Source organism: Solanum lycopersicum, chromosome 11 (genome assembly GCF_036512215.1).
Source record: "Solanum lycopersicum chromosome 11, SLM_r2.1".
Taxonomy (NCBI): Eukaryota; Viridiplantae; Streptophyta; class Magnoliopsida; order Solanales; family Solanaceae; genus Solanum; species Solanum lycopersicum.
This window is the reverse complement of record NC_090810.1, coordinates 9,378,698-9,400,895: the sequence shown is the minus strand read 5'-3', so window position 1 is coordinate 9,400,895 and position 22,198 is coordinate 9,378,698. Positions and strand designations below refer to the sequence as shown.

Below are 22,198 nucleotides of genomic sequence, written 5' to 3'. Positions count from 1 at the left end.
AAAAAATCTACCCTATTCTATTTAATTTTCCTCTCCTAATTTTTATTTTTTTTACGTTTTTCTTATTTTGTGTTAGATATGCATGCAAGTACATATATTTTTAGAAAAAAATTCTACTAGTGTGCCGAATATAACATAAACAATTACAAAAATATAAAAAATCTTGTGGCGGCAAGTAATAAGTATTTTCGATATGTATATCTAAATACTGGAAAAAAAAATTAAAAATGGAGAGTTAAGTGTTATGGGTAAAATTATATTTTTAAGAAAATAAATAATATCTAAATTAGTATTTGATGAAGGGGAGGAGATGAAATAAAAAATGAAATACTTTTATAAAAGAAATTTAAATAAAATAAAAAACTTTAAAAAATGATGCGGGGTAAGAAAACTATTTTTTATATTTTATTTTATAAAGAACATATTTTTTTTTTATAATTTTTAATTACATATAATACTAATATGATATAAAAGAGAGATGTCTGTTTCTCAAACTAAAAAATGATATTTTATATATGAAACTCAAACTTTCAATAATTTAAATATGAAATTAAAAAAAAATAATTTAATTGTGTTTTTGACACATGATTACCCTAAAGTTAAAATAGTTTTGATTTTTTATTATGTATTATAATATAAATAAATAAAAAAAAACAAGGAGCAAATTTACCCCTCGTTCCTCAGTAGCCTCCATTGTGCGAGCTCTTTGCTTATTCCATAGATGCAATCAGTAAGAACTCTGTCGATCATGAAGAAACCAACAATCATGGCTTCAACCCCATCAACTCCACCATCTCCACAATCTCTCCCTTCCAAAACCACATCTTTGAGAACCCTTTCTTCCAAAAAACCAAGAAATATTCTCACAAATCCAATCCCAGAAGAAGATCCCAAATGGGTACCCCTAAACTTATCAAGATCAGAACTTTACTTGCCTCTCACCTTCCCAACAGGCCAAACATTCAGGTGGAAACAGACAGGACCCATTCAGTATACTGGTGTTGTTGGTAGGTCCCACTTGGTTTCACTGAAGCAGCTTGACAATGGTGATGTTGGGTACTATTTCCATTGCACTACCTCTGACTCTGACTCTGAATCTGCTGCTGATGCTAGGATAGCCCTTCTTGATTTTCTTAATGTGGGTATTTCTTTAACTGAGGTTTGGGAGAGTTTTAAGGCTTCTGATAAAAGATTTGCTGAATTGGCTATTCATTTGGAGGGTGCTAGAGTACTAAGGCAAGACCCTATTGAGTGTCTTATTCAGTTTATTTGCTCATCTAATAACAATATCAAGAGAATTACTATGATGGTTGATTTTATTTCATCATTGGGGAATTATTTGGGAGCTGTTGGAGGTTTCAAGTTTTATGAGTTTCCTTCACTGGAAAGGTTGGCAATGGTTTCTGAACAAGAGCTAAGAGCTGCTGGTTTTGGTTACAGGTATGTTTCCCCCAATCATGGTAGTTTCAGAGTTCTGTTTAAATTTAAAATTATGCTAGCGTTTGGCCATAGATTTCCAAATATTATTGGCAAATATTATTTGAGTGAAAATTTGGGTGAAATTTCACCATGTGTTTGGCCATAGTATTTGAGAAATATATTTCACCTTTTTAGAAAAATATGATTTATACATACAATTTTTAAAAACTATCAAAACTAACTAAAAGTTTGTATTACAAGTCAATTGTATGTTCGTTACAATAATAACAAATAGTGTCCATGACACTAAAGCAATGTGGTAATTTGGAGTGAGTGCAACAAGAATTATTTCATACATCGTGAAGTAGACAAAGCACATGACTTTGTTACCTAGATTCCAATTTTTAATAATTTTCATCAACAATCATATCATTATTTAATATTCACTAAATATTTCATCACTATTTTGGAATTCACGTTAAAAATTATGTAATACAACCAAGCAACTAGTAGACAGGGTGTTTTTGTAAAAGATAAAAGATTGGGGTAAAATTTTAATTTTCAAAATATTTCAAATAATGAGATTTGACCCAAATACTTGAAAAAACTAGTATTTGAAAATTTGGGATATTTGCCAAAAATATTTGCCAAATAATGGCAAATTGTATGGACAAACATTATTTGCCAAATTTTTCCCAAATATTATTTGGAAAATTTATGGCCAAACGGGCCCATATGAATCCTATGATATCAATAGGCCCTTATATTTTTTTATTTTATTTTTATATAACTGTTTGGTTCGGGTTTATCCCATCACGTACCGGATAACTTTGTCCAACAAGTCCAAGGCAGATGAAAAGAGATCACTATTAAGTGGTTAGACATAAAAAATGTGAAATTTAGAAAAGTAGTATTCAGAAGAAAGTTGAAAATGGTGTTTGGAAGCTGAAGTTGTTTTTGAATTTTTGTGAGTGATTTGGAGTGAAAACTGTGGAAAAAAATAGAGCTATATGGAGTTTTTCGAATTCTAGAAATTTCGGAATTGGAATTTCGGAAAATTGTAACAATTCTATTCCATAATGAGATAGGAATTACTTAATGCTGTGTATAAAGTTAGTTAGAGGCAAATAGGGATTGAAAGAAGGTTTTTAGTCAGTTAGGAAGTAAACAGGGTATAAAAAGTCACTGTTACATTATAATTTCTTTTTTAAGCTTTTCACAATAATGAAGAACTCTCCTTTTCTTTCTCTCAAAATGTATCTGTGATCCACCATTGGAGGTGAGCTCTTATAGTGTAGATTAGTTACATTCAACATGGTATTAGAGCCATACAACCGCGATTCCAAGTTCTACTGAAGCTGATTTCTGTAATTACTGCTTCGCTGATGGCATCAATGGCGAACCTCAAGTTTGATCACAGTCATCCACTATTTTTACATCCATCCGATACTACAGGTTCATCCACTATTCCGATGCAGCTAATAGGATCCGATAATTACTCCATTTGGAGCAGGGCGATGCGAATCCAATTGCTTGGGAAGAACAAGCCGTGTATTGTTGATGGTAGCTGGAAAAAGGAGGATTTCGGAACTGAATTAGGGCATCAATGGAATCGATGTAATGTGATTGTTCAAGGCTGGATTATGAGCTCTGTAACTCAGGATTTGCATACAGGTACTGTTTATGCAACGAGTGCACGAGCTGTTTGGGAGGATCTTCAAGAGCGTTTTGACAAAGTAAATGCTTCAAGGATCTATCAATTGCATAAAGCCATAACCACCAATGTACAAGGTACTGATAGTATACCGACTTATTTCTCTAAGCTGCGAAATTTATGGGATGAATTTGCTAGTATTACACCTCCACCCTGTAATTGTCCAAATTCTAAGGATCTGTCTATGCATAAGAAGAGACAAAAATTGATGCAATTTTTGATGGGTCTGAATGAAATCTATGATCAATCACGTAGTCAGATATTGATGGTTGAACCTACGCCCACTATTAACAAAGCTTATGCTATGCTTGTTGAGAGGGAGAGCCAAAGATCAATCACATCTACATCTATGAGTGGAGAAGGTACAAATCTAGCTGCTCTCATGGAAGGAAGAGGAGGACCTCCTTGTTACGATAAAGGAACTACTTCACAGTCTTCACAATCTAACTCAAATCAATATTATAAAGGGAAGAAGAATTGGGAGTTGAAATGTGATTATTGCAAAAATCAAGGACATGTAGAGGCTAATTGTTTTCGACTTCATGGTTATCAACTAGAGGAAATTCAAGAAGAAGGGGACATGTAACACTGCCTATAATGCTAATAATGTTCAAACTGACAATTCCTCTTCAATGCATTCAGGTGCAAGAGATCTACCTAGAGCACCTCCTCTGACTGATAATCAACATGATCACATTCAACATATGCTAGATGGAGATATTTCCACAGCTAATGTGATGGCTAATATGGCAGGTATGACTCACACTAATGTCATTAAACTTACAGATTTGCCTTGGATAATTGATAGTGGTGCAACCAACCATATGGTTTCTACCTTAGACATGCTACATAATATGCAAACTGTTAGGCCTGACCAATATAGAAAGGTTCATTTACCCAATGGAGGTGTGACTTTTGTGACTCATATGGGTAATTGCAATTTCACAGATACAGGAGAATTGCATGATGTTCTATATGTACCCGAGTTTAAATATAATCTTTTGTCTGTAGCCAAAGTTACTAAGGAGCTCAATTGTTTTGTATCATTTTATCCTGGATTTTGTATGTTCCAGGATCTTTCCAGTGGGAAACTGAAGATGATTGGTAAGGAGAAGGATGGTCTCTATTTTTTGGTTCAAACAAGTTCATCAAAACATAGAGTTTCTGAAATTGGCAATGTTACAAGCTTTGCTGCTCATGCTGACAAACAGGATATCGTGCTTTGGCATAGAAGATTAGCCCATGCATCAGTAAGATCCATAAAGGATTTGTTAGGCTATTCTGTTGACAATTGCAAATAATTTTAAGTACTTGTGAGATATGTCCACTAGCTAGACATCTCGACTTCCTTTCTACAACAGTAGTACTAAATCTACAAAGATTTTTGATTTGTTGCATTTAGATGTGTGGGGGCCTTATGACACTATAACATTTGATGGAAATAAGTTCTTTTTCACTATTGTTGATGATTTTTCGAGAACAGTATGGGTTTTCTTATTAAAGCTCAAATCTGATGTGTTGGTTATTCTTAAACATTTTTTAAAGATGATTGCTACTCAGTTTAATGCGACTGTTAAATGAGTCAGGACTGATAATGGAGGAGAATTCATCAGTACTTCTATGCAGGATTTGTTCAGAGGTTTAGGAATTATTCATTATAGGACGTGTTCATACCCCTCAACAGAATGGTATTGTTAAGAGGAAACACAAACACCTTCTTGAGGTTGCTAGAGCTTTAAGATTCCAAAGTCACATTCCAATCAAATTCTGGAGACATTGTGTACTTACTGCAGCATACATTATCAATCGATTGCCTTCACAAACTCTTGAGGGAAAGTCATTTTATGAAGCATTTTTTGGGAGGAGGCCATGTATTACACAGTTGAGAACATTTGGTTGTTTGTGTTTTGCAAGTACATATTGCGTAGAATTAATAAGTTTGCACCCAGGGCTGTGAGATCAGTATTTATGGGTTACTCAGGTGTTACAAAGGGATATTTCTGTTTTGATTACAAAAGCAAAAGTTCTTTTTGAACAGAGATGTGGTATTTCATGAGGATCAATTTCCTTTTCAATCTCATTTACCTGAACCTAAATCCTGTCCTATCTCTTCTCCATGTCCAAATGGATGATCTCATTATTCTTGATTTAGAAACATCTCATGATTCATCACCCCCACTGTGTACAGGGTAGAACCAGTACATCCACCTTCACCAATTGTTTCTCCTGTTATGCCTCTCAGAAGATCCACCAGGCTTACTAAGCAACCTTTTTGGCTATCTGAATATGTTTCTAAGCGATCAACAAATCATGTTCTGTATCTTATTGCAGCTTCCATTTCATATACCAATCTGTCCCCAACTTATCAACAACACTTCCATGTTTTTTCTTCTGTTACTGAACCAACTACGTACCAGGAAGCTATCTTAGATGTCAGATGGCTAGAAGCCATGCAATATGAAATAAAAGCTCTTCAAGATAATCATACATGGGATTTGGTTCCTCTACCAAAAGGTAAAGTTCCTATAGGTTGTAAGTGGGTTTATAAAGTCAAGTTGAAGGCTAATGGTGATGTTGAGAGGTTTAAAGCTCGATTGGTGGCAAAGGGTTACACACAAAAAGAGGGTCTTGATTTCCATGAGACTTTCACCAGTGGTTAAAATTGCTACTGTCAGGACTGTTTTATCTTTAGCTGCTCAACATAATTGGTTTGTTAATCAATTAGATGTCTACAATGCTTTCTTACAAGGTGATCTTCATGATGAGGTGTATATGCAGTTGCCAGAGGGCTTTGACAGTCAGGGGGAATCTGGCCTAGTATGCAGACTTGTCAAATCCCTCTATGGTTTCAAACAAGCAAGCAGGCAATGGAACTTGAAGTTGAGTGAAGCATTGGAATCTGGTTTTGTCTATGTAGATGATATGTTTGTGACAGGAAGTAATTTGGGACTTCTAGAGCACACAAAAGCCATTTTACACAAGGCTTTTAAGATTAAGGATTTGGAGAGTTGAAATTCTTTTTGGGAATGGAATTTAGTAGATCAGCAAAAGGCATTTTGATGAATCAAAGGAAGTATGCTTTGAAAATTATTTCAGATTTGGGTCTAGGAAATGCTAAACCAGCTTGGACCCCTCTTGAGGCCAACATTAAACTAACAATCCAAGAGTTGGATTGTCTGACTGGAGAATTAGACGATGAGCTGTTTGAAGACAGGGAACAATATCAAAGGCTGGTAGGGAAGATGTTATATTTGACTATGACCAGGCCAGACATAGCTTACTCTGTTCAGACATTTAGTCAATTTTTACACCAACCCAAGAGATCTCACTGGGAAGCAACTGTGAGGGTAATGAAATACATCAAGAGGGAGGCAGGACTTTGGATACTATTGAGCAGCTAAAAATCCAATAAGTTGAATGTGTACTGTGATGCAGATTGGGCAGCATGCCCAAATACAAGGAGATCAGTGTCAGGTTTTCTAATTGAACATGGTGAAACATTATTGTCATGGAAATCTAAGAAGCAAAATGTAGTTTCCAGGAGTTTAGCTGAAGCTGAATACAGGAGTATGGCTAATGCAGTTTCAGAACTAGTATGGATTGATGCTTTGTTGAAGGAATTGGGAAATGAAGTTGAACAACCAGCTGTAGTATACAGTGACAGTAAGGCAGCTTTGCAAATAACATCCAATCCAGTGTTTCACGAGAGAACCAAGCACATAGAGATCGATTGCCATTTTATTAGACAAAAGATACAAGCAGGACTGTTCAGAACAGAATATGTAAGTTCCAAGGAGCAATTGGCAGACATATTGACAAAAGGATTACCTAGAGCTCAACATGAATATTTGATAAGCAAGCTTGGTGTGTTGAATGTCTTTGCACCCACAAGCTTGAGGGGGGATAATGAGATAGGAATTACTTAATGCTGTGTATAAAGTTAGTTAGAGGCAGTTAGGAATTGAAAGAAGGTTGTTAGTCAGTAGGAAGTAAACATGGTATAAAAAGTCACTGTTACATTGTAATTTCTTTTTAAAGCTTTTCACATAATGAAGAACTGTCCTTTTCTTTCTCTCAAAATGTATCTATGATCCACCATTGGAGGTGAGGTCTTATAGTGTAGATTAGTTACATTCAACATTCCAAACAGCTTTCAAGAAGAATATTCCGGAAAAAAGTGAAAAAAATCTTTGGCCAAATGGGCTTTTAGTATTTCTGTCTTTGGTGGGAGTTGAATTTGAAAGCTCATGGTTCTTAATCCACTTCATTGATCACTAGGCCATGCTTGTGGGTGCAAATAGGTCCTTATGTCTTTCTTTTGGGAATGTACAAAATTATACATATAGAAGGGGTGTTGCTGGTGTATGGAACTGCAGTGAAATTGATGAGCTTTATCTCAAACGAATTGATGAGACAGTCTTTATGAAATCTATCAAATCCCATTAAGTTTCCTTTTCCCTCTATTTACGTTTCAAACTCTCACTATAGAAGTGCATGCATTTTCAGATATTAAGATTTCAAGTGGCTTTGAAACACTATTTGGCATTACCAAAATCTGCTTGGTTAACAATATGGTGATGAATGATTTCCAAAGCCTTTTAAAGTGGTATCAAATGACAGATGATGTTATACATCCTATATCTTCAACTTTTGGGTTGTTTCATCTTTCCAATTCCCTTGCATTTTCACATAGGGCAATTTTGGCAGGAACTTGAGTATTCTGTGTAGATGAGAACAGTTTCAACTTTCTACTTATAGTTGAACTGATGTCAAGTTATAGTTATACTTAATAACTCACTCCATTACGCTCCTGATCTTGTATTAAATGATCAGGGCTAAATATATAGTAGGTACTGTGGAAGCACTGAAATCAAAGCCTGGTGGAGGTATGGAGTGGCTTGCTGCACTTCGCAAAGTAGATCTTCCTGAGGCCATTGTTTCGCTGTGCTCTCTACCTGGTGTTGGTCCTAAGGTCGCAGCATGTATTGCTCTCTTCTCTCTAGATCAGCACCATGCTATTCCAGTTGATACTCATGTGTGGAAGGTTAGCTTTCGAGGGCTTTATATTTTCTTGTTGTATAAGAGATCACAAACATCTTCTGACATTCATTTTCCTTTGATTACATATAAGATATAAGATATGCTCTCTTATAAATATTTCAAATTAAGATAAACCTAAAGAAGATTATTATTATAATTGTTGTAATTGTTGTTGTTGTTCCTTTCTTGTTTGATATGTTCCCAAGACCTCTATTTTGTTATGAAAAGAGTATATACAATGGGATATAATGAGTTCTTTATAAAAAATAAAGGGGGGAGGCGAGAGGACTGAAAAGATAATGAGGAGAGTTGAAATCCATTGAATTTTGTAGCAGATTGTTGGTGTGAATGATTATTTATAAATGAAGGGTTGTGCAGCTGTTGAAGATTTTCAGTTCATTGTGGAGATCCTCTTTCTAGATGCTGTTATGCTCCTCTTTTCATTTATATTTTTTTCATGCCTACTCTGCGTGCATCTCTGTACCATTATTAATTAAGTAATTAAAAGTATGTTTTCTCTAACAACTTAAGTTTTTAGATGAGATGATCAAACAATTTTAACATGGTATCATAGGCATAACCAAGTGACCGACGATTCATATTCCATGCTTTAGTTGTCTAGTCCTAATGTATTGGGAGAGAGTGGGTTAAGTCCCACGTTGGTTGAACAAATGGGTTGTCTTATGACCTCCTTATATGATCTTGGAAAATTATTCCTGATGAGCTAGCTTTTGAGATTGAACTAGGTTCAATGTCCCTCTAATCACATGATACGTATCAGAGCAGACAAAGATCCTAAGTTCAAATCTCGCTACCACCTAGAAAGCAAAAAATATTTCATGTGTTCGGTCAATGAAGAAGAATTAGGGCCATACATGAGTGGGCGTGTGACAATATAATTAAATAATTAAAACTTACTCTCTCTAACAATTTAAGCTTTTAGATGAGATGGTCACACACTTCAACAATTATCTATTGTTTATGTTTCTCCAGAAGAAACTTTTTCCTTTACCAATTAAATAACAAAAAAATATGCTTCACAGTGATCACAGTTTAGCAGTTGGTAAGTATCCGCAATTTGGTTTTGTAGCTATCATAGTCTTACCGAGTATGAAGTTCCCTTCACGTAAGGAATATAGGAGCCTGCATATTGATAGTTTCTAGCCTATGTTTCTTCTTAAATGCGCACCAACTTTTGGTTTATGTCTTTAAAAGATGTAAACCGCTTGGAGCTTTACTGTCTGTCGTAGTGCCAGCTTCTTGAGGAAGCAAATGGTTTTGGGGATGCTTTTTCCTGAAAGGATTAGCTTGTTCGGTTATTAATGAAGTGAAAATATGAGTTTATAAATGATGCAACTCATATAAATGATGCAAAATCTAGTTAAAAAATGATGCAAATCCATACTTATAAATGATGTAAGGATTCATTCCAACAGGTTATGTATACTTTCTTTTCTTTTTGGTGTAAGGAAGATTTTATAGATGATGCAAAATCCATACTTGGCCTCTTGGAGTCCCTATAAGATTGGAATGGGTTTTTTCTTTTGCTTTCTGATCACCTGTAATTACTTCAGCATCCCCTCAGTGCTGCTTTTACGACACAATTATTCTTCTCCAAAAAAAAAGAGAGGAGAAACACTGGATGCAGGAAAAACTGATAATTGAACCAATTAGGGTAGCAGAAGTACTATGAGTAGCGCAGCGCAGTTCTCCATGATGTATGTTGGCCCAGATTCTGCTGTTTCCTAATTTGGTCAAGTGTTCCCTGTTACATGTATTGAGATATTGACATGCAAACATGTTGCTCTCTTTGCTCTTTGATGTTACTTAAATTTCAGAAAATGTACTTCTGTTCATATCTGTTATTATCATTTTCAAACATTTCTTCTTGATCTTTTGCTAGATCGCAACCAGATACCTCCTCCCTGAACTGGCAGGAACCAGTCTTACGCCTAAACTTTGCAATCGTGTGGCAGATGCTTTTGTGAGGACATATGGAAAATATGCTGGTTGGGCTCAAACTCTGCTTTTCATTGCAGAACTACCTTCACAGAAAGCACTGTTGAATTCTACGGAAGAAAAGTCTCCTAATTCTAGAAAGAGAAAACTGGGTGGGATCACAAAGGTCCCCAAAGAATGATATGTCATGCTTGTGTTTTCATGCTCGAAGTTAGATTTAATCTACGTGCAGGGCTGATGAAGACTGTTTTTTCTAGTTCTCACCACCGAGGTATCAAAAACATCTCAGAAGATTTTTCTTCTAGAAATTGCTAATATTTTCAGTTTTATGGGTATTAAAGTTGGAAAAAATGTATATTGCTTAGAAAGTGATTCTACATGAAATGTTTGCTTTGCTTTTCTGGTTTGCTGCATTTCATCGTATTTTACTTTTTGTTTAGTTTATATTAATGATACATATATATTTGGCGATTTCTACTTGAAGAAATGTTAGGTTAACTAGCACTTTTAGATTCTTAAACATCTTATGGAGAAATTCTAATTATCTGCATTCCTGGCACCTGTTGCTTAGTTTTTTTGCAAATGATAATGTCCATACTAATTACTTGATAATTCCTTTGCAGGCATGGCAAAAAGCATCTAGCCGGTGAGCATTTTGCATGAAGTCAGAATTCCATAATTATTTAATCGGTGGCGACTTACAGCCTAATTTTGTAAGTAGGGTCTTTGTTATTCTGTTTCAGTAGTTCCAATTTGAACATTCAGGCTGCTAAAGTTTCACATATTGAAATGTGTAGGACTTCCTTCTGTAAGAATGTATTAATTTGCATTAACTACATGTTGTGTGTTAAATTGGTTGAAGGCTTCAATTTGCATTGCTATCTGTCTGACTACGTCTATTTTCTCCCACCTTCGTCGTAATTGTTCTCTTGGAAATTAATAGGACATAAAGGTCGTAAATAAAATGCCTGATTGATTTCGAAACCATTTCCTTCACTTGTTCTGTTTTTGTTCATTAAAAAAATACAGGAACGTAGACAATGAAAGATGTGAAAATAGGAAGCTGAAAATTTCAATTGGGACCTTTTCATCTGTGCAATTTAACTTCAAATAGATGATGACATCAATGTGCCTGCATTTGATTGAATCAATAACCTGTGTAAAGATATAGCTCTGTACTTCTACATTCTATGATTTGAACATGTATATGGAAATCATGTCTGAGCTTCACCCAAACAAAGAATGGTCAACATTGTTCTTTTATCCACGGAGCATCAATTGCCAGTCTTATGGACACCTTATTATGTGGAACTCCCAAAGTTTTTTATGAGTGAGGGATGGTAAATCTCTTCATCCCTACACAAGCCTGGAAAAGTCATATTAGGAAAATGTAAATTAAGTGAAATGATAGGACAACGACTAACTTGATATGACACTTAATACAGTGATAGTCTTGACTTTTGATGGACATGCTTTTTTTTGATTGGCATATAGTTGAATTTGGAACAAATACGCATATTGGGTCGTAATTCTTGACCTATCACAGTTAAAAGTGCTTGTAAATTTGTGGGGGGAAAATGCAAATCCTACTAGACATGCATTTAATTTGGTCTTTCAGTTTTTTAATGTGTATACTTTCAATAATTAACTTTCTTTCTAAGGGTATTTCAGTCTAAAGATGTTAAGAAAATGTTGATTAAGCTAAAACTAGTACTAGTCAATCTGTAAATGTATTAACAGGTAATAGACACACAAATATTAGATCTTTTAAGAGAACCTCTGAGAAGAAAAAGAAAACATTCTGGAAAAGATTAGTTTTTGTTAAATAAAGTGGTGCAATCAGTGTTGTTAGATTCTTGTGTTTTAGTTAGCAGAAGTAAGTAAAAGACATAATGTCCATCTTCCTACAGTATTAGTTTCGGCCAATTTTGAATCTTAAAATTGTGGCTCTGTACCACAATCTTCTTAATAGATTCCAGTCTAGGAAGAGTGATCAAAATTATAAGAAGGGAATATTGGTTCAACAATGAGAAATGAATGCCTCATGTAGAAATCACACTTCCTAAGTGTTAAAAATTGATATATTGGATTATTGATCTGTTACTAATCATGGAATTTGTTTTTTGAAGAAATTCTACGTATGGTGTTCGTTGACTTTTTCATCAATTACCATAATTTGGATTATCTGTTTTTTGTCAACATGTTATTCCTTCATATCTTAAAAATGTCTTTGTTCAGAAGATATAGTTCGTAGAGGTAATAACTTGGTAACAAAAAAGGAATAGAAGTTTACTTTCTCAACGACGGCTTTGTGACTGAAATAGTATCTATGGTGATGTCAAGAGGATTGCCAGTTTCCTCTTCGAACAAGACTAATAAATTGTCCCCTGGTTGGAGAAATGATCTTGGAAGATTGTACCTGGAAATGAACAATTTTAGTTGCTGGGGGTTTAGTCATTAATTACTAATGAATAAACTTTCGTAGATAAACAAGAGTGCATGAGATCTTTAAGTGAAGAGGTTTGTTAAGTAGATAAGAGATAAGATTGACTGGTTCTGAGATGACCTGCTTATATTATAAATAACATATGGTGAAGATAGATGGATTCTAATGTGGCCTTATTATTCTATGAATAGCGTATACTGAAGATCTATATTAATCGTAGTTATTCAGTACAAAAAGTTTGTACAAGTATCAATCTGAATTAGTGTCACCTTACATACCAAGTTTGTGATGGAATGCCTGCAAGCGTTCGAAATGAGACCCAATATCGGCCAATGCTTTGTCCATTAACCCAAGCCTCACCTTTTCCCATGGAACCAAGGTTTAATGCAACAGGATCATCACCCTTGGGTGCATCAAAAACTGACTGGCAAATTGCAATCAATCAATATATCATAGGTTGAGTAACATAACAAATATATTGGAATATGTAAGAGCTGTTTGTAGCATTGTAAACCGAAACATAAGCACATATTTAATTGCTGAGGATCTATTAGTCACTTAAACAAGTAGCACTACATGATATAGAAAAAAGGTATCCGTAAAGGATCCATAGACTTACCTTGTACCATGTGAGCGGTTGAGAAGAGCCTAAGCTGCTCCAATAAGCACTCTTTGATTCTTCTAATGAGTAAATTTGTAACTTCTCCCCCAATAATCCAACCTTAAGAAAATGTTTTATACTGATGTAAGGTTAATTAGAAATTGCACTCACTTGTCAAAGAATAATGGTTGTTAGGTTTGTTGTTCTCAGCCTTAAAAAAGCTCTACTAAACAATGATCTGTGGTTGATAGATTAATGTGGCAGAAAATGTTAAATACCTTACAACGTTTTTGGTTAACTTATCGTTAGCAGTGTTTACATTTTATGGCATGAGCAGAGTATCAATGACTAACCAAACAACAAGTTTGGGTTATGTTTTACCCGACAATTACCTGATAACCCCATGATAAGTTGGTGATATTTTTGGCCTCTTTGCTGTCTTCAATAATTACTGAGTCTACACCAAGAGCCCTGCGTTCAAGAAATGATCCTGAATCCTGCACGATGAGGATAGAAATTAGTTTATCTTTATAATTCTTGCTGCTAAATACTTCTTCCTTAAAACTAGAAATCAATAATCTAAAGAAGTGGTGCTTAAGCAAGTCATGTGAATACATGAACTTGGCTAGTAAAATGAAATGCTGTTCCTACAATGCTTCTATGATTGAGAGGGAAAGAGAGCTCATATATGCAATTCATAATGTACTGTCCTACCTTATGAGTAGTACCTCTCTTTTCACCAAAAAGAAAAAAAATGCAACTTCCAAATATGAATATGCACTTCCTCTATTGCTAATATCATGGTGAAATTGACAATGTATTCACTAATGGGTGATGTATTATTAGCTGCAACCCAGGAAAACCAACAGAGGAAATGAAAGTACGTACCGGTAAGCCAACAGTTGCACTTAGTAATGAGATGTTATTTGTCCCTTGATTCAGAGAAACAGCGCCCTCTAATGTAAATGCTGTATTTCTGAACCGTCCATGTAAAGAACCTACAGAACTCAACAGTTGGAAGTTAAACAGGTTTTGTAAATTGATGGTTTGAGTTGCATAAAGTTTTGATTTGTGCTTCACATAGAAGCATGACTGGTTATGCAACCTTCTTTCTGGAGATATTTCTTTTGGTAAGTAGCTTGGGATTAGGAACTCTAGAAACTAAAATTATGGGTTCTTTTCGGAAACAGAAGCATTTTTTCTTCACTGGTCAAGCCAGTTCCTACATTCATAAGTTCCATTTCCATAGAAGAAGTGTAGAATCTGGAAATCTTATCACTCTTGTAACAATGGTACAGCTATCATTTAACAAAGAATAGTTAGTAACAATTAATTGTTCATTGCCGTTCTTTTTTCGTTTTTGTTTCCTGATTATCTTTGAGAGGAGTGTGCATCGAGGTCAGGGGTTCATGATGACATCTTTGCTCATGTGTAGGACGAATGTTTGCCCCTTGTTTCATTATTTTAGACTCGGAACAAACCCCCAAAAAAGTTCAATTTTTGAAACTGCACGACACAATTTTCATTTGTATAATGCATCCATGGGCAAATGCTTACCTACATGTTCTCCATTCACAAAAGCATGTAAAACATGGCCTAAGGACTTCACACTTAGTGTAGACTGCTGTTCCATTGAATCCTGCTGGATACTGTCATGTGGATTTCACACATATTAGTAAAAGGCATTTCCTAGAATGCAGTTACTATTTTGTTTATATTTATACGGTGCGAGGAAATTTAGCTGAAACATGTCCTTCAATCCTGGTTTAATTTATCTAAATATTATTGTTTTATTCTTCTGAAATTGACTGGTGTATGTACGATCTTTTGAATTTACCTGAAAGTATACCAAAGATAGTCAGATACATCCTTTGTAGTATTCATGTGCTCCAGTAATACGTCTGATCTCAGTGTAGTAGCATCAAATTGTGGAATAACCTCTTCAAATTGTTCCCATTTCTCAGCCGCGTCAAACTTAATGGCTGGTATTGTTATTCTTGTATTGAATTGTGTGCTTACCTATTGCAGATAAATATGCGGATAGTTAGTGTCTTCTATGGTTATAAACCAAATCTTAGCTTTTCTCTAGATTAGGAATAAGGAGATGATTTGGCATCTCTACATTTCCTTGGGATTGTAGTGAGCCAGTGAGTAGATCTGGAAAGGTTCAAGTATATGTAGAATTGAAAGAAACTTAAGTATGTCAGTGTTTACCTTCGCCGTATTGAAGGCTGCAGTCTTGCAGTCAGGTAAGATGCTTATAGATTTCCGAGGTAATTCATATGATGAATTCTGAAATTGCACTACACTTTTTGTGTCATCCATGTTGACTAGAAATGCTGCACAAGCTCCAGAATCTTTACTGAATACATAAGCCTGGTTTGTATAATGCTTGTAAGCTTTGAGATTGAAATTATCTTTGTAAGAAAGAGAGAAAAGTTGGGCCTTGAAATGAGGGTTTCTCGTGAACTCGGTGGATATTTACCTCTTGTTGTTCACCCAAGGACTGCATGGAAGGGAATACAGAAAGTATGGTCTCTGAACATAACTTCACCGCTTCATGTAACTCTTTCAGATGTCCCCATTTTGGTTGTCTAATTAAACCTGTCATAGAATTCTCATTCAGAGCTAGTGAAACCACAAGTAAAACTTGCGTATTCCTTACCGTACTCATCTAATGGTGCTTGGTCATAGTAACTTGTGATCATATATTCCGCAGAAGTCCTTCCAAAATTGGTTCCTCCATGATACTAATGATGCAGCCATCCAGAGAACCTTGTTAGAAGATGGATGATAAAACAGCTAAAATTTGATACAGTGGACTTGGTAGTGAAGTATGTTGGCTCTATTCGGTATGAGGTAAGTTTTTTTTTTCTTCTTATATTTGACGATACTTTCTTCTTTTTTGGAGTTAGTAGGTGTGAAATTTACCATATAATAGTTGATGAAGGTTCCATTCTTCCTTGCAATGAAGAGAGCAACATGATATGCCATGTCTTCTGCTGATCTTAGTGTTGCATTCTGACCATACACTTGATAGCTTTAAACACAAACAAAATGAATATCTTTTAGCAACTTCAACTGTTACAATATAGGATTGATCAAATTCTATTGAGTCTGACTCCTAGTGATCGTTTATCAGATAATGACTCTGGTTATCAAACGATTAGATGGCTTACAAGCTTGTCCAGTTCTCAGTCCAAATAGATGGCTTGTTTGGTGAATTAGGCCCTGTAAATGTTTCTCCACATCTCAACCCATTGCATGCATTAATCTGTAGCATGTCTATGAAAATGTCATAAATAAAGTAGTTTAATTAGTCTCAGAGTGAAGAAAGTTAACTTACAACAGGATCTGGAGCATCATCTTGCTTGCACATGCACCATGGGACACCAGTTTGAAGTCCAACAGCCATCTCCGCCGCCCACGACACATAAGGAGGACCATCTTCTCCAAATGCTTTTTCTACATTTTGATATTCATTCTCTATCTGCATGTACACAAAAAAATCAACTTCTATACACTGACTATATACATCCTTTTTTTTAAAACATTAGTCGTATAATCTAAAAGATAACTACATGAAAAATCAGAAATAATGTGTGTTATATGTTAAATTTCACCTGCGATAGTATAATTGGACCTCCTTGTGAAGCATATAGCCCTTCCGATTTCATTAGGTTCACTATTTTTGTAGTGAAATTTTGCATGTAAAACTGTCAACAAACAATTTACACTCGGTCATTATCGATGAACTATTTATCTTTTTTGAAAGGGAAAAAAGACAAATATATTCTGAATTATCGTAAATGATATGTAGATATCCTCCATCATACTTTTGGGATATTGATGCTTTTGCCGTCCAAAAACTAAGATACACATGTCATAATCTTATCCATTGATTCGACATTTATTAAATTTTGAATCGATAGATAAAATTGTGTTACGTGTCCCTATTTAGTCTTATGTTAGAGTAAACGGCATATATATTCTAGTTTTCTTATGGCAGGGGCACCATTATCTCAAAAGTATGATGGAAGGTATATGTATACGATACATGGAATGGGAGGAAGAACTTCCAAGAACATGAAAATATTACCTTAAAGGGTTCATTATTTGAGCGGAAAACAACCCCAGGGACATCATGTAACCAAAAAGGAAAACCTCTATAAACATCAAAAATCACAATTTAGTTTAAGTTAATTTGCCCAAAATAAAATAAAATTGAGGGGTCAAAAGTTAAATCTAGATAATATTTTGGACCAAGGATGCAAAATATCATAAAGTTGAAGCATGTAAAATTACCCATAAGTCCATTCACCCTCAATATAGGGTCCAATTCGAAGGCAAGCATAGAGACCTTGTGCTTGAATTTGCTTTATAAATGCTACTATGTCACGTCTTCCACTAAAATCATACTGATTCGATGCGTAAAGTATTTAGAGTTCAGATAAAATTTCGAAAAAAAAAATAATATATTGATGACAACATTTTATCCAATACCTGTCCAAGTTGAGGTTCATGAAGGTTCCAAAATACATAAGTTTCAATCACATCTATTCCACCTTCTTTAGCTTTCGATATTAGTGATGGCCACATCTATAAGAAATTAAATAATGGTTACAAAAGAGAGACAAAAAACAACTATAGTAATGCAAGTTGTCAAATACTTCAAACAAATGTAAACACTCTTGCTTGCTGGACTTGAGCCGATGATCATTTGAAAATAATCTTTCTTTAACTCTTCGAGAGAGAGAAAAAAGATTTATTTATATTTTACTCTCTTAATATCTCACTTGTGAAGTTACAATGGTACGTTGTTGATGTTAACAAATGAATAATAATGTAAGGGGAGCAAACGTAATGTTAGTGATGGTGAAATTCAGTTTAACACTGTTTATAATTTGAATTAACACTCACATTTTAAGTTAGAAGTGATAACCAAGAGTTCGGAGTCTAAAGGGTATAAAATATTAACAAAAAATTTTAAAACGGTATATAAAATTTTATATTAACCAAAACGGTAAAATCGCTGGAACAACGATTTCCTCCACCAGAAAAAGCAAAATCGTTGCTACTGCAGCAATTTTGCAAAATGTATTTTTTTTAAAAAAAAAAAAAACTCAAATCGCTACCTAGGCAATGATTTTCAATTTTCTTTTAAAAAAATTTATTTAAAAAAAAATGAAGGCAGCCATATTCTGTTTTTTGTTAAAAAAAAAATAATTGAAAATTGCTGCCTAGGTAGCGATTTGAATTTTTTTTTTATAAAAAAAATGACATTTTGCAAAATCGTTGCTGTTGCAACGATTTTGCTTTTTCCGGTGGAGGAAATCGCTGTTGTTCCAGCAATTTTGCCGTTTTAGTTGATATAAAATTGTGTATACCATTTTGAAATTTTTGTTAATATTTTATACCATTTAGGCTCCGGACTCTGATAAACGATATTACATACTTAGTCGGAGTACTGAATCACCTTTATTGGGGAGAACTTTACCCCAATTTATGTATGAAAACACCAAACTAGGATTAGGTAACATCTTGATTAATGTAGTGCTCCCTCTTTCCAAATTTACGTGACATTTTTTTTTATTCTTTTAGAGTCAAATAATTTAAGTTTGATCAGAAATTTGCACATTGAATCTTTATTTTTATTAAAAAATAAAATTTATATATTTATAAACTACGTAGAAAGTATTATAAGTCACAATAATTGATAATTCAAAATATTTAAGAGATCTACAAAAACTTATGATAAAAAATAAATTTATTTGAATCTCAAAATCCAAAAAATGTCATATAAAATGAAGCGAAGTGACTAATATTTTTTATGGAAACCAGACAAAAGAAGTTGAAAGAACCTAGATAAAGTTTGATTTAGATGCAATTTTCAATCAAAGTCTTAATCCTAATCAACCTTATTGACTAGTTAATTTGCTCACCTATATTTTCATATATTAATCCCTACGCACATGGCTACAAATTACAAATTGACAAAATTAATGTCTGGTTCAAAAAAGAAATGATAGTTATTTTTGGTTTTTATCTTCTCAATTTTTTTAAAAATATTTTTTTGAATCTTATGAAAATGTAATTGATACTTTTGAATGTGCACTAAATAAATCCATATTTAGGAAATATAAATTGCACCAGGTAAATTCAATACGATGAGCTCAATTAAAAAAAATTCTAACGAGAAAGGATACTAAATATTTTACTAATTCAATCATCCTTAATTTATTAGTAAATGATTAGGTGTTAATTTAACTTAAAAGACCCTTCATAGATGTTGTCAAGGAAATCCACTTCTTACGGTAGCATATGTCAAATTAAGTACACCTATATATGTTACTTTATTATAGGTAGAGTTTAGTAACATAAAGAGCTTAAATATTTTCCATGTTGTTACATCATTTTTACTTCTTGTAATATATAGGAAAAAGACACAAAAATGCTTATACTATGATAGAAAATCCATAGAAACACATTAATTAAACTAAGGTTCTATTACTCTTTAACTCATTTGTTTTGTAATTTTATACATTTTTTAGGTTATGTGACATACTCTGTGACTCCACGCAGTTGAAGCGCATGTCTGGATGTCAAGTAAGCTAAAAAGGTGCATAATTTTTATTTTTATTTTTTAAAGGGATAATGCACAAGTACCCCCTCAACCTATGCTCGAAATCTCAGAGACACTTATATTATACTAAAGTTCCTAACCCCCCCCCCCCCCCCATAACTTATTTTATCAATAATTTTCTACCCCTTTTTGGCCTACGTGGCACTATCTTGTGGGCCCAACGCTGGTTGACTTTTTTTTCAAGCTAGTGCCACGTAGGCCGAAAAGGGGTAGAAAATTACTTACAAAATAAGTTCAGGGGGTAATAGGACCTTAGTATAGTATAAGTGTGTCTCTGAGATTTCGGGCATAGATTGAGGGAGTACTTGTGCATTATTCCTTTTTAAAAGAAAAGGGGTCACCAAGGCGATAGGACCTTAATTTAGTTAAATTGTAGTGTTCGTGAGATTCCGATCATAGCCTAAGGATACTCGTGTCTTATCGTGAATAAATGTTACTATATTTTTTTTTTTGACAATTTCAAATCTCACATTTTAAGTTTTAGAAAGATTTGTCAATAATTATTCTCCAACTGATTTAATAATTTATATATATATATATATATATATATATATATATATATATATATATATATATATATATTTAACTTAAACTATTATGAGTAACTAAACATTTGATTCTGTCTATAGGGTTTAAGTTATATAGGTAATTACTGTAAGGATATTTTATATGCTCAATTTGTGCAACGTTTCCAACAAACAAAATTTTTACGGTAATTTGACGAAAACTTGGAATATCATGTCTTTTAATAGTACCATTCTATATATTTAGAGTATATTGATAAATAAATTTGATTGAACTATATAGCTCGATTCAGTAACTGAAAGAGAGGGAAAAAAATACATACGTCCGGAGTGCTTCTAGGATAATGAATAGAACCAGAAAATAACATCTTCCTTTCTCCATCTATCATCAATGATCTTCCATCATAACTCACATTTGCTCTGCCGGTGGACACCACCACCATCATCACCACCATTAATGTCACCGCTACCGACCACGACATTTTCATTGTCTCGTAGCTGCGTACCTAGCACGAAACTAGCTGATTTTTATTGTATCGACGATGTATATATACATATAATTGAAAAGGCTTGGAAGCAAAAGGAGTGAAATTAAAGTATAAGAAAAACAAATATGAGTATGAAGAGAGGGAAAGGCAAGTTAGAAGTGGGGCTATTACATGTGAAGTACACTCAATGAAATTATTGTGTCCCTTTCTCATCTTTTATACTTCAAATTGAAAAATTCTTTTTTAAAAACTTACTTTTAATTTAATAAAAGAAAGAGAGGTTGTAAAAAAAAAAAACATAATGATATTTCCGTGGAACATGTGAGGGCAAATTTCATGATCCAACTACTAGTCCTAGACTCAACAAATGGATGATTAAATGTTTTTCTTTTTTCACTTTTAACTTGTTGTTATATAGAGAGATTTGAATAGCTAGTTTTTCAAATTGAGTTAAGCTTAGATGTCATATTTTTATATAGTATTAGAGCCAGGACCATCTGATCAATTGTTGTTCACCAATATTAGGCCCCTTTTTACAAGTGTATACTTTAAGTTGAGGTCTAAGCTAAGACCTCTCACATCGACAAAATCTTTTTTTCGGCATCCTTTTTCAGACGTATTAAAATTTGAATCCAATTTTTCTTTTAAATAAATATGAGAAATAAAATCTCAGTAGTCACTCTCTCAGTACACCTCCTTTTGACAGTGTGAGTCCAACTAACATGCATATAGGCAGAAGAAAAAAGTGACAAGACTAGTCACATGAAGACATTACATTTTTGTTTAGTAGTGTTTTTAAATGACTCTCATCACTACCGCCAACACAAATTCAAAATTGTAAATTTAATTTGGGATAAGATATTAGTATCTGTTAGATTAAATTAAAGTTTTATTATTTTTATAATTTATTTTTTGTATTTTACCTTTTTAACTTACGTGATATTCAAACATCTCCAAGACTCCAAAGCGTCTCAACTGCGTGAAATCACATATTATATCACGTAAATTAAAAGATGTATAAAATTAGAAAAGAAATGAGTTCAAGGGTAGTGAGACTTTATTTTAATTAAGGTGTGTCACAACCTGACATTTGAAAAGTAACCTTAGTAATTCCTTTATGTAGCACTTTTCGAATTTTGAGACTAAAAAAAATTTATCTTTGATCATAATTTTTTTTATATCTTTTTTAATTATTTTGAATTGTCAATTATTGTGAGTTTGTGACTTATAGTATTTTCACATAGTTTACAAAAATATAAATTTTATTTCAAGAAAATTGAAGAGTCCATGCATAAATTTTTGGTCAAATTTAAACTGTTTGACTTTTGAAAAATAAAAAATCACATAAATTGAGACAGAGAAAG

General features: G+C 33.7%; 2 protein-coding genes across 9 annotated transcripts; one reads left to right on the top strand and one right to left on the bottom strand.

Moving 5' to 3' along the window:
- The first annotated feature begins 651 nt into the window (after positions 1-651).
- On the top strand, positions 652-16,836 carry LOC101268340 (N-glycosylase/DNA lyase OGG1). 8 transcript variants are annotated; one of them, XM_069290745.1, is made up of 8 exons: positions 652-1,440; positions 2,933-3,210; positions 3,776-3,886; positions 7,967-8,177; positions 10,077-10,403; positions 10,756-10,845; positions 15,899-16,038; positions 16,531-16,836. In XM_069290745.1, exons 1-4 carry the CDS (start codon positions 722-724, stop codon positions 7,978-7,980), a joined length of 1,122 nt encoding a protein of 373 aa, XP_069146846.1. In that variant the 5' UTR covers positions 652-721; the 3' UTR covers positions 7,981-8,177; positions 10,077-10,403; positions 10,756-10,845; positions 15,899-16,038; positions 16,531-16,836. The 8 variants fall into 8 exon arrangements, with proteins under 8 accessions (XP_069146846.1, XP_069146844.1, XP_069146845.1 ...); XM_069290743.1 differs by lacking the exons at positions 10,756-10,845; positions 15,899-16,038; positions 16,531-16,836 and adding exons at positions 4,207-4,237; positions 4,345-4,383 and having other exon boundaries at positions 10,077-10,229; XM_069290744.1 differs by lacking the exons at positions 15,899-16,038; positions 16,531-16,836 and having other exon boundaries at positions 10,756-11,013.
- LOC101268055 (beta-galactosidase 16-like) lies at positions 11,086-21,034 on the bottom strand. Its single transcript, XM_069290740.1, has 19 exons — positions 20,670-21,034; positions 17,683-17,778; positions 17,485-17,597; positions 17,279-17,345; positions 16,803-16,895; positions 16,526-16,669; positions 16,359-16,453; positions 16,111-16,219; positions 15,845-15,929; positions 15,665-15,783; positions 15,394-15,555; positions 15,017-15,198; positions 14,737-14,828; positions 14,068-14,177; positions 13,572-13,676; positions 13,198-13,299; positions 12,857-13,002; positions 12,426-12,551; positions 11,086-11,498 (listed from the first exon to the last, which is right to left on the bottom strand). Exons 1-19 carry the CDS (start codon positions 20,832-20,834, stop codon positions 11,489-11,491), a joined length of 2,121 nt encoding a protein of 706 aa, XP_069146841.1. The 5' UTR covers positions 20,835-21,034; the 3' UTR covers positions 11,086-11,488.
- Between the last annotated feature and the right edge of the window lie 1,164 nt (positions 21,035-22,198).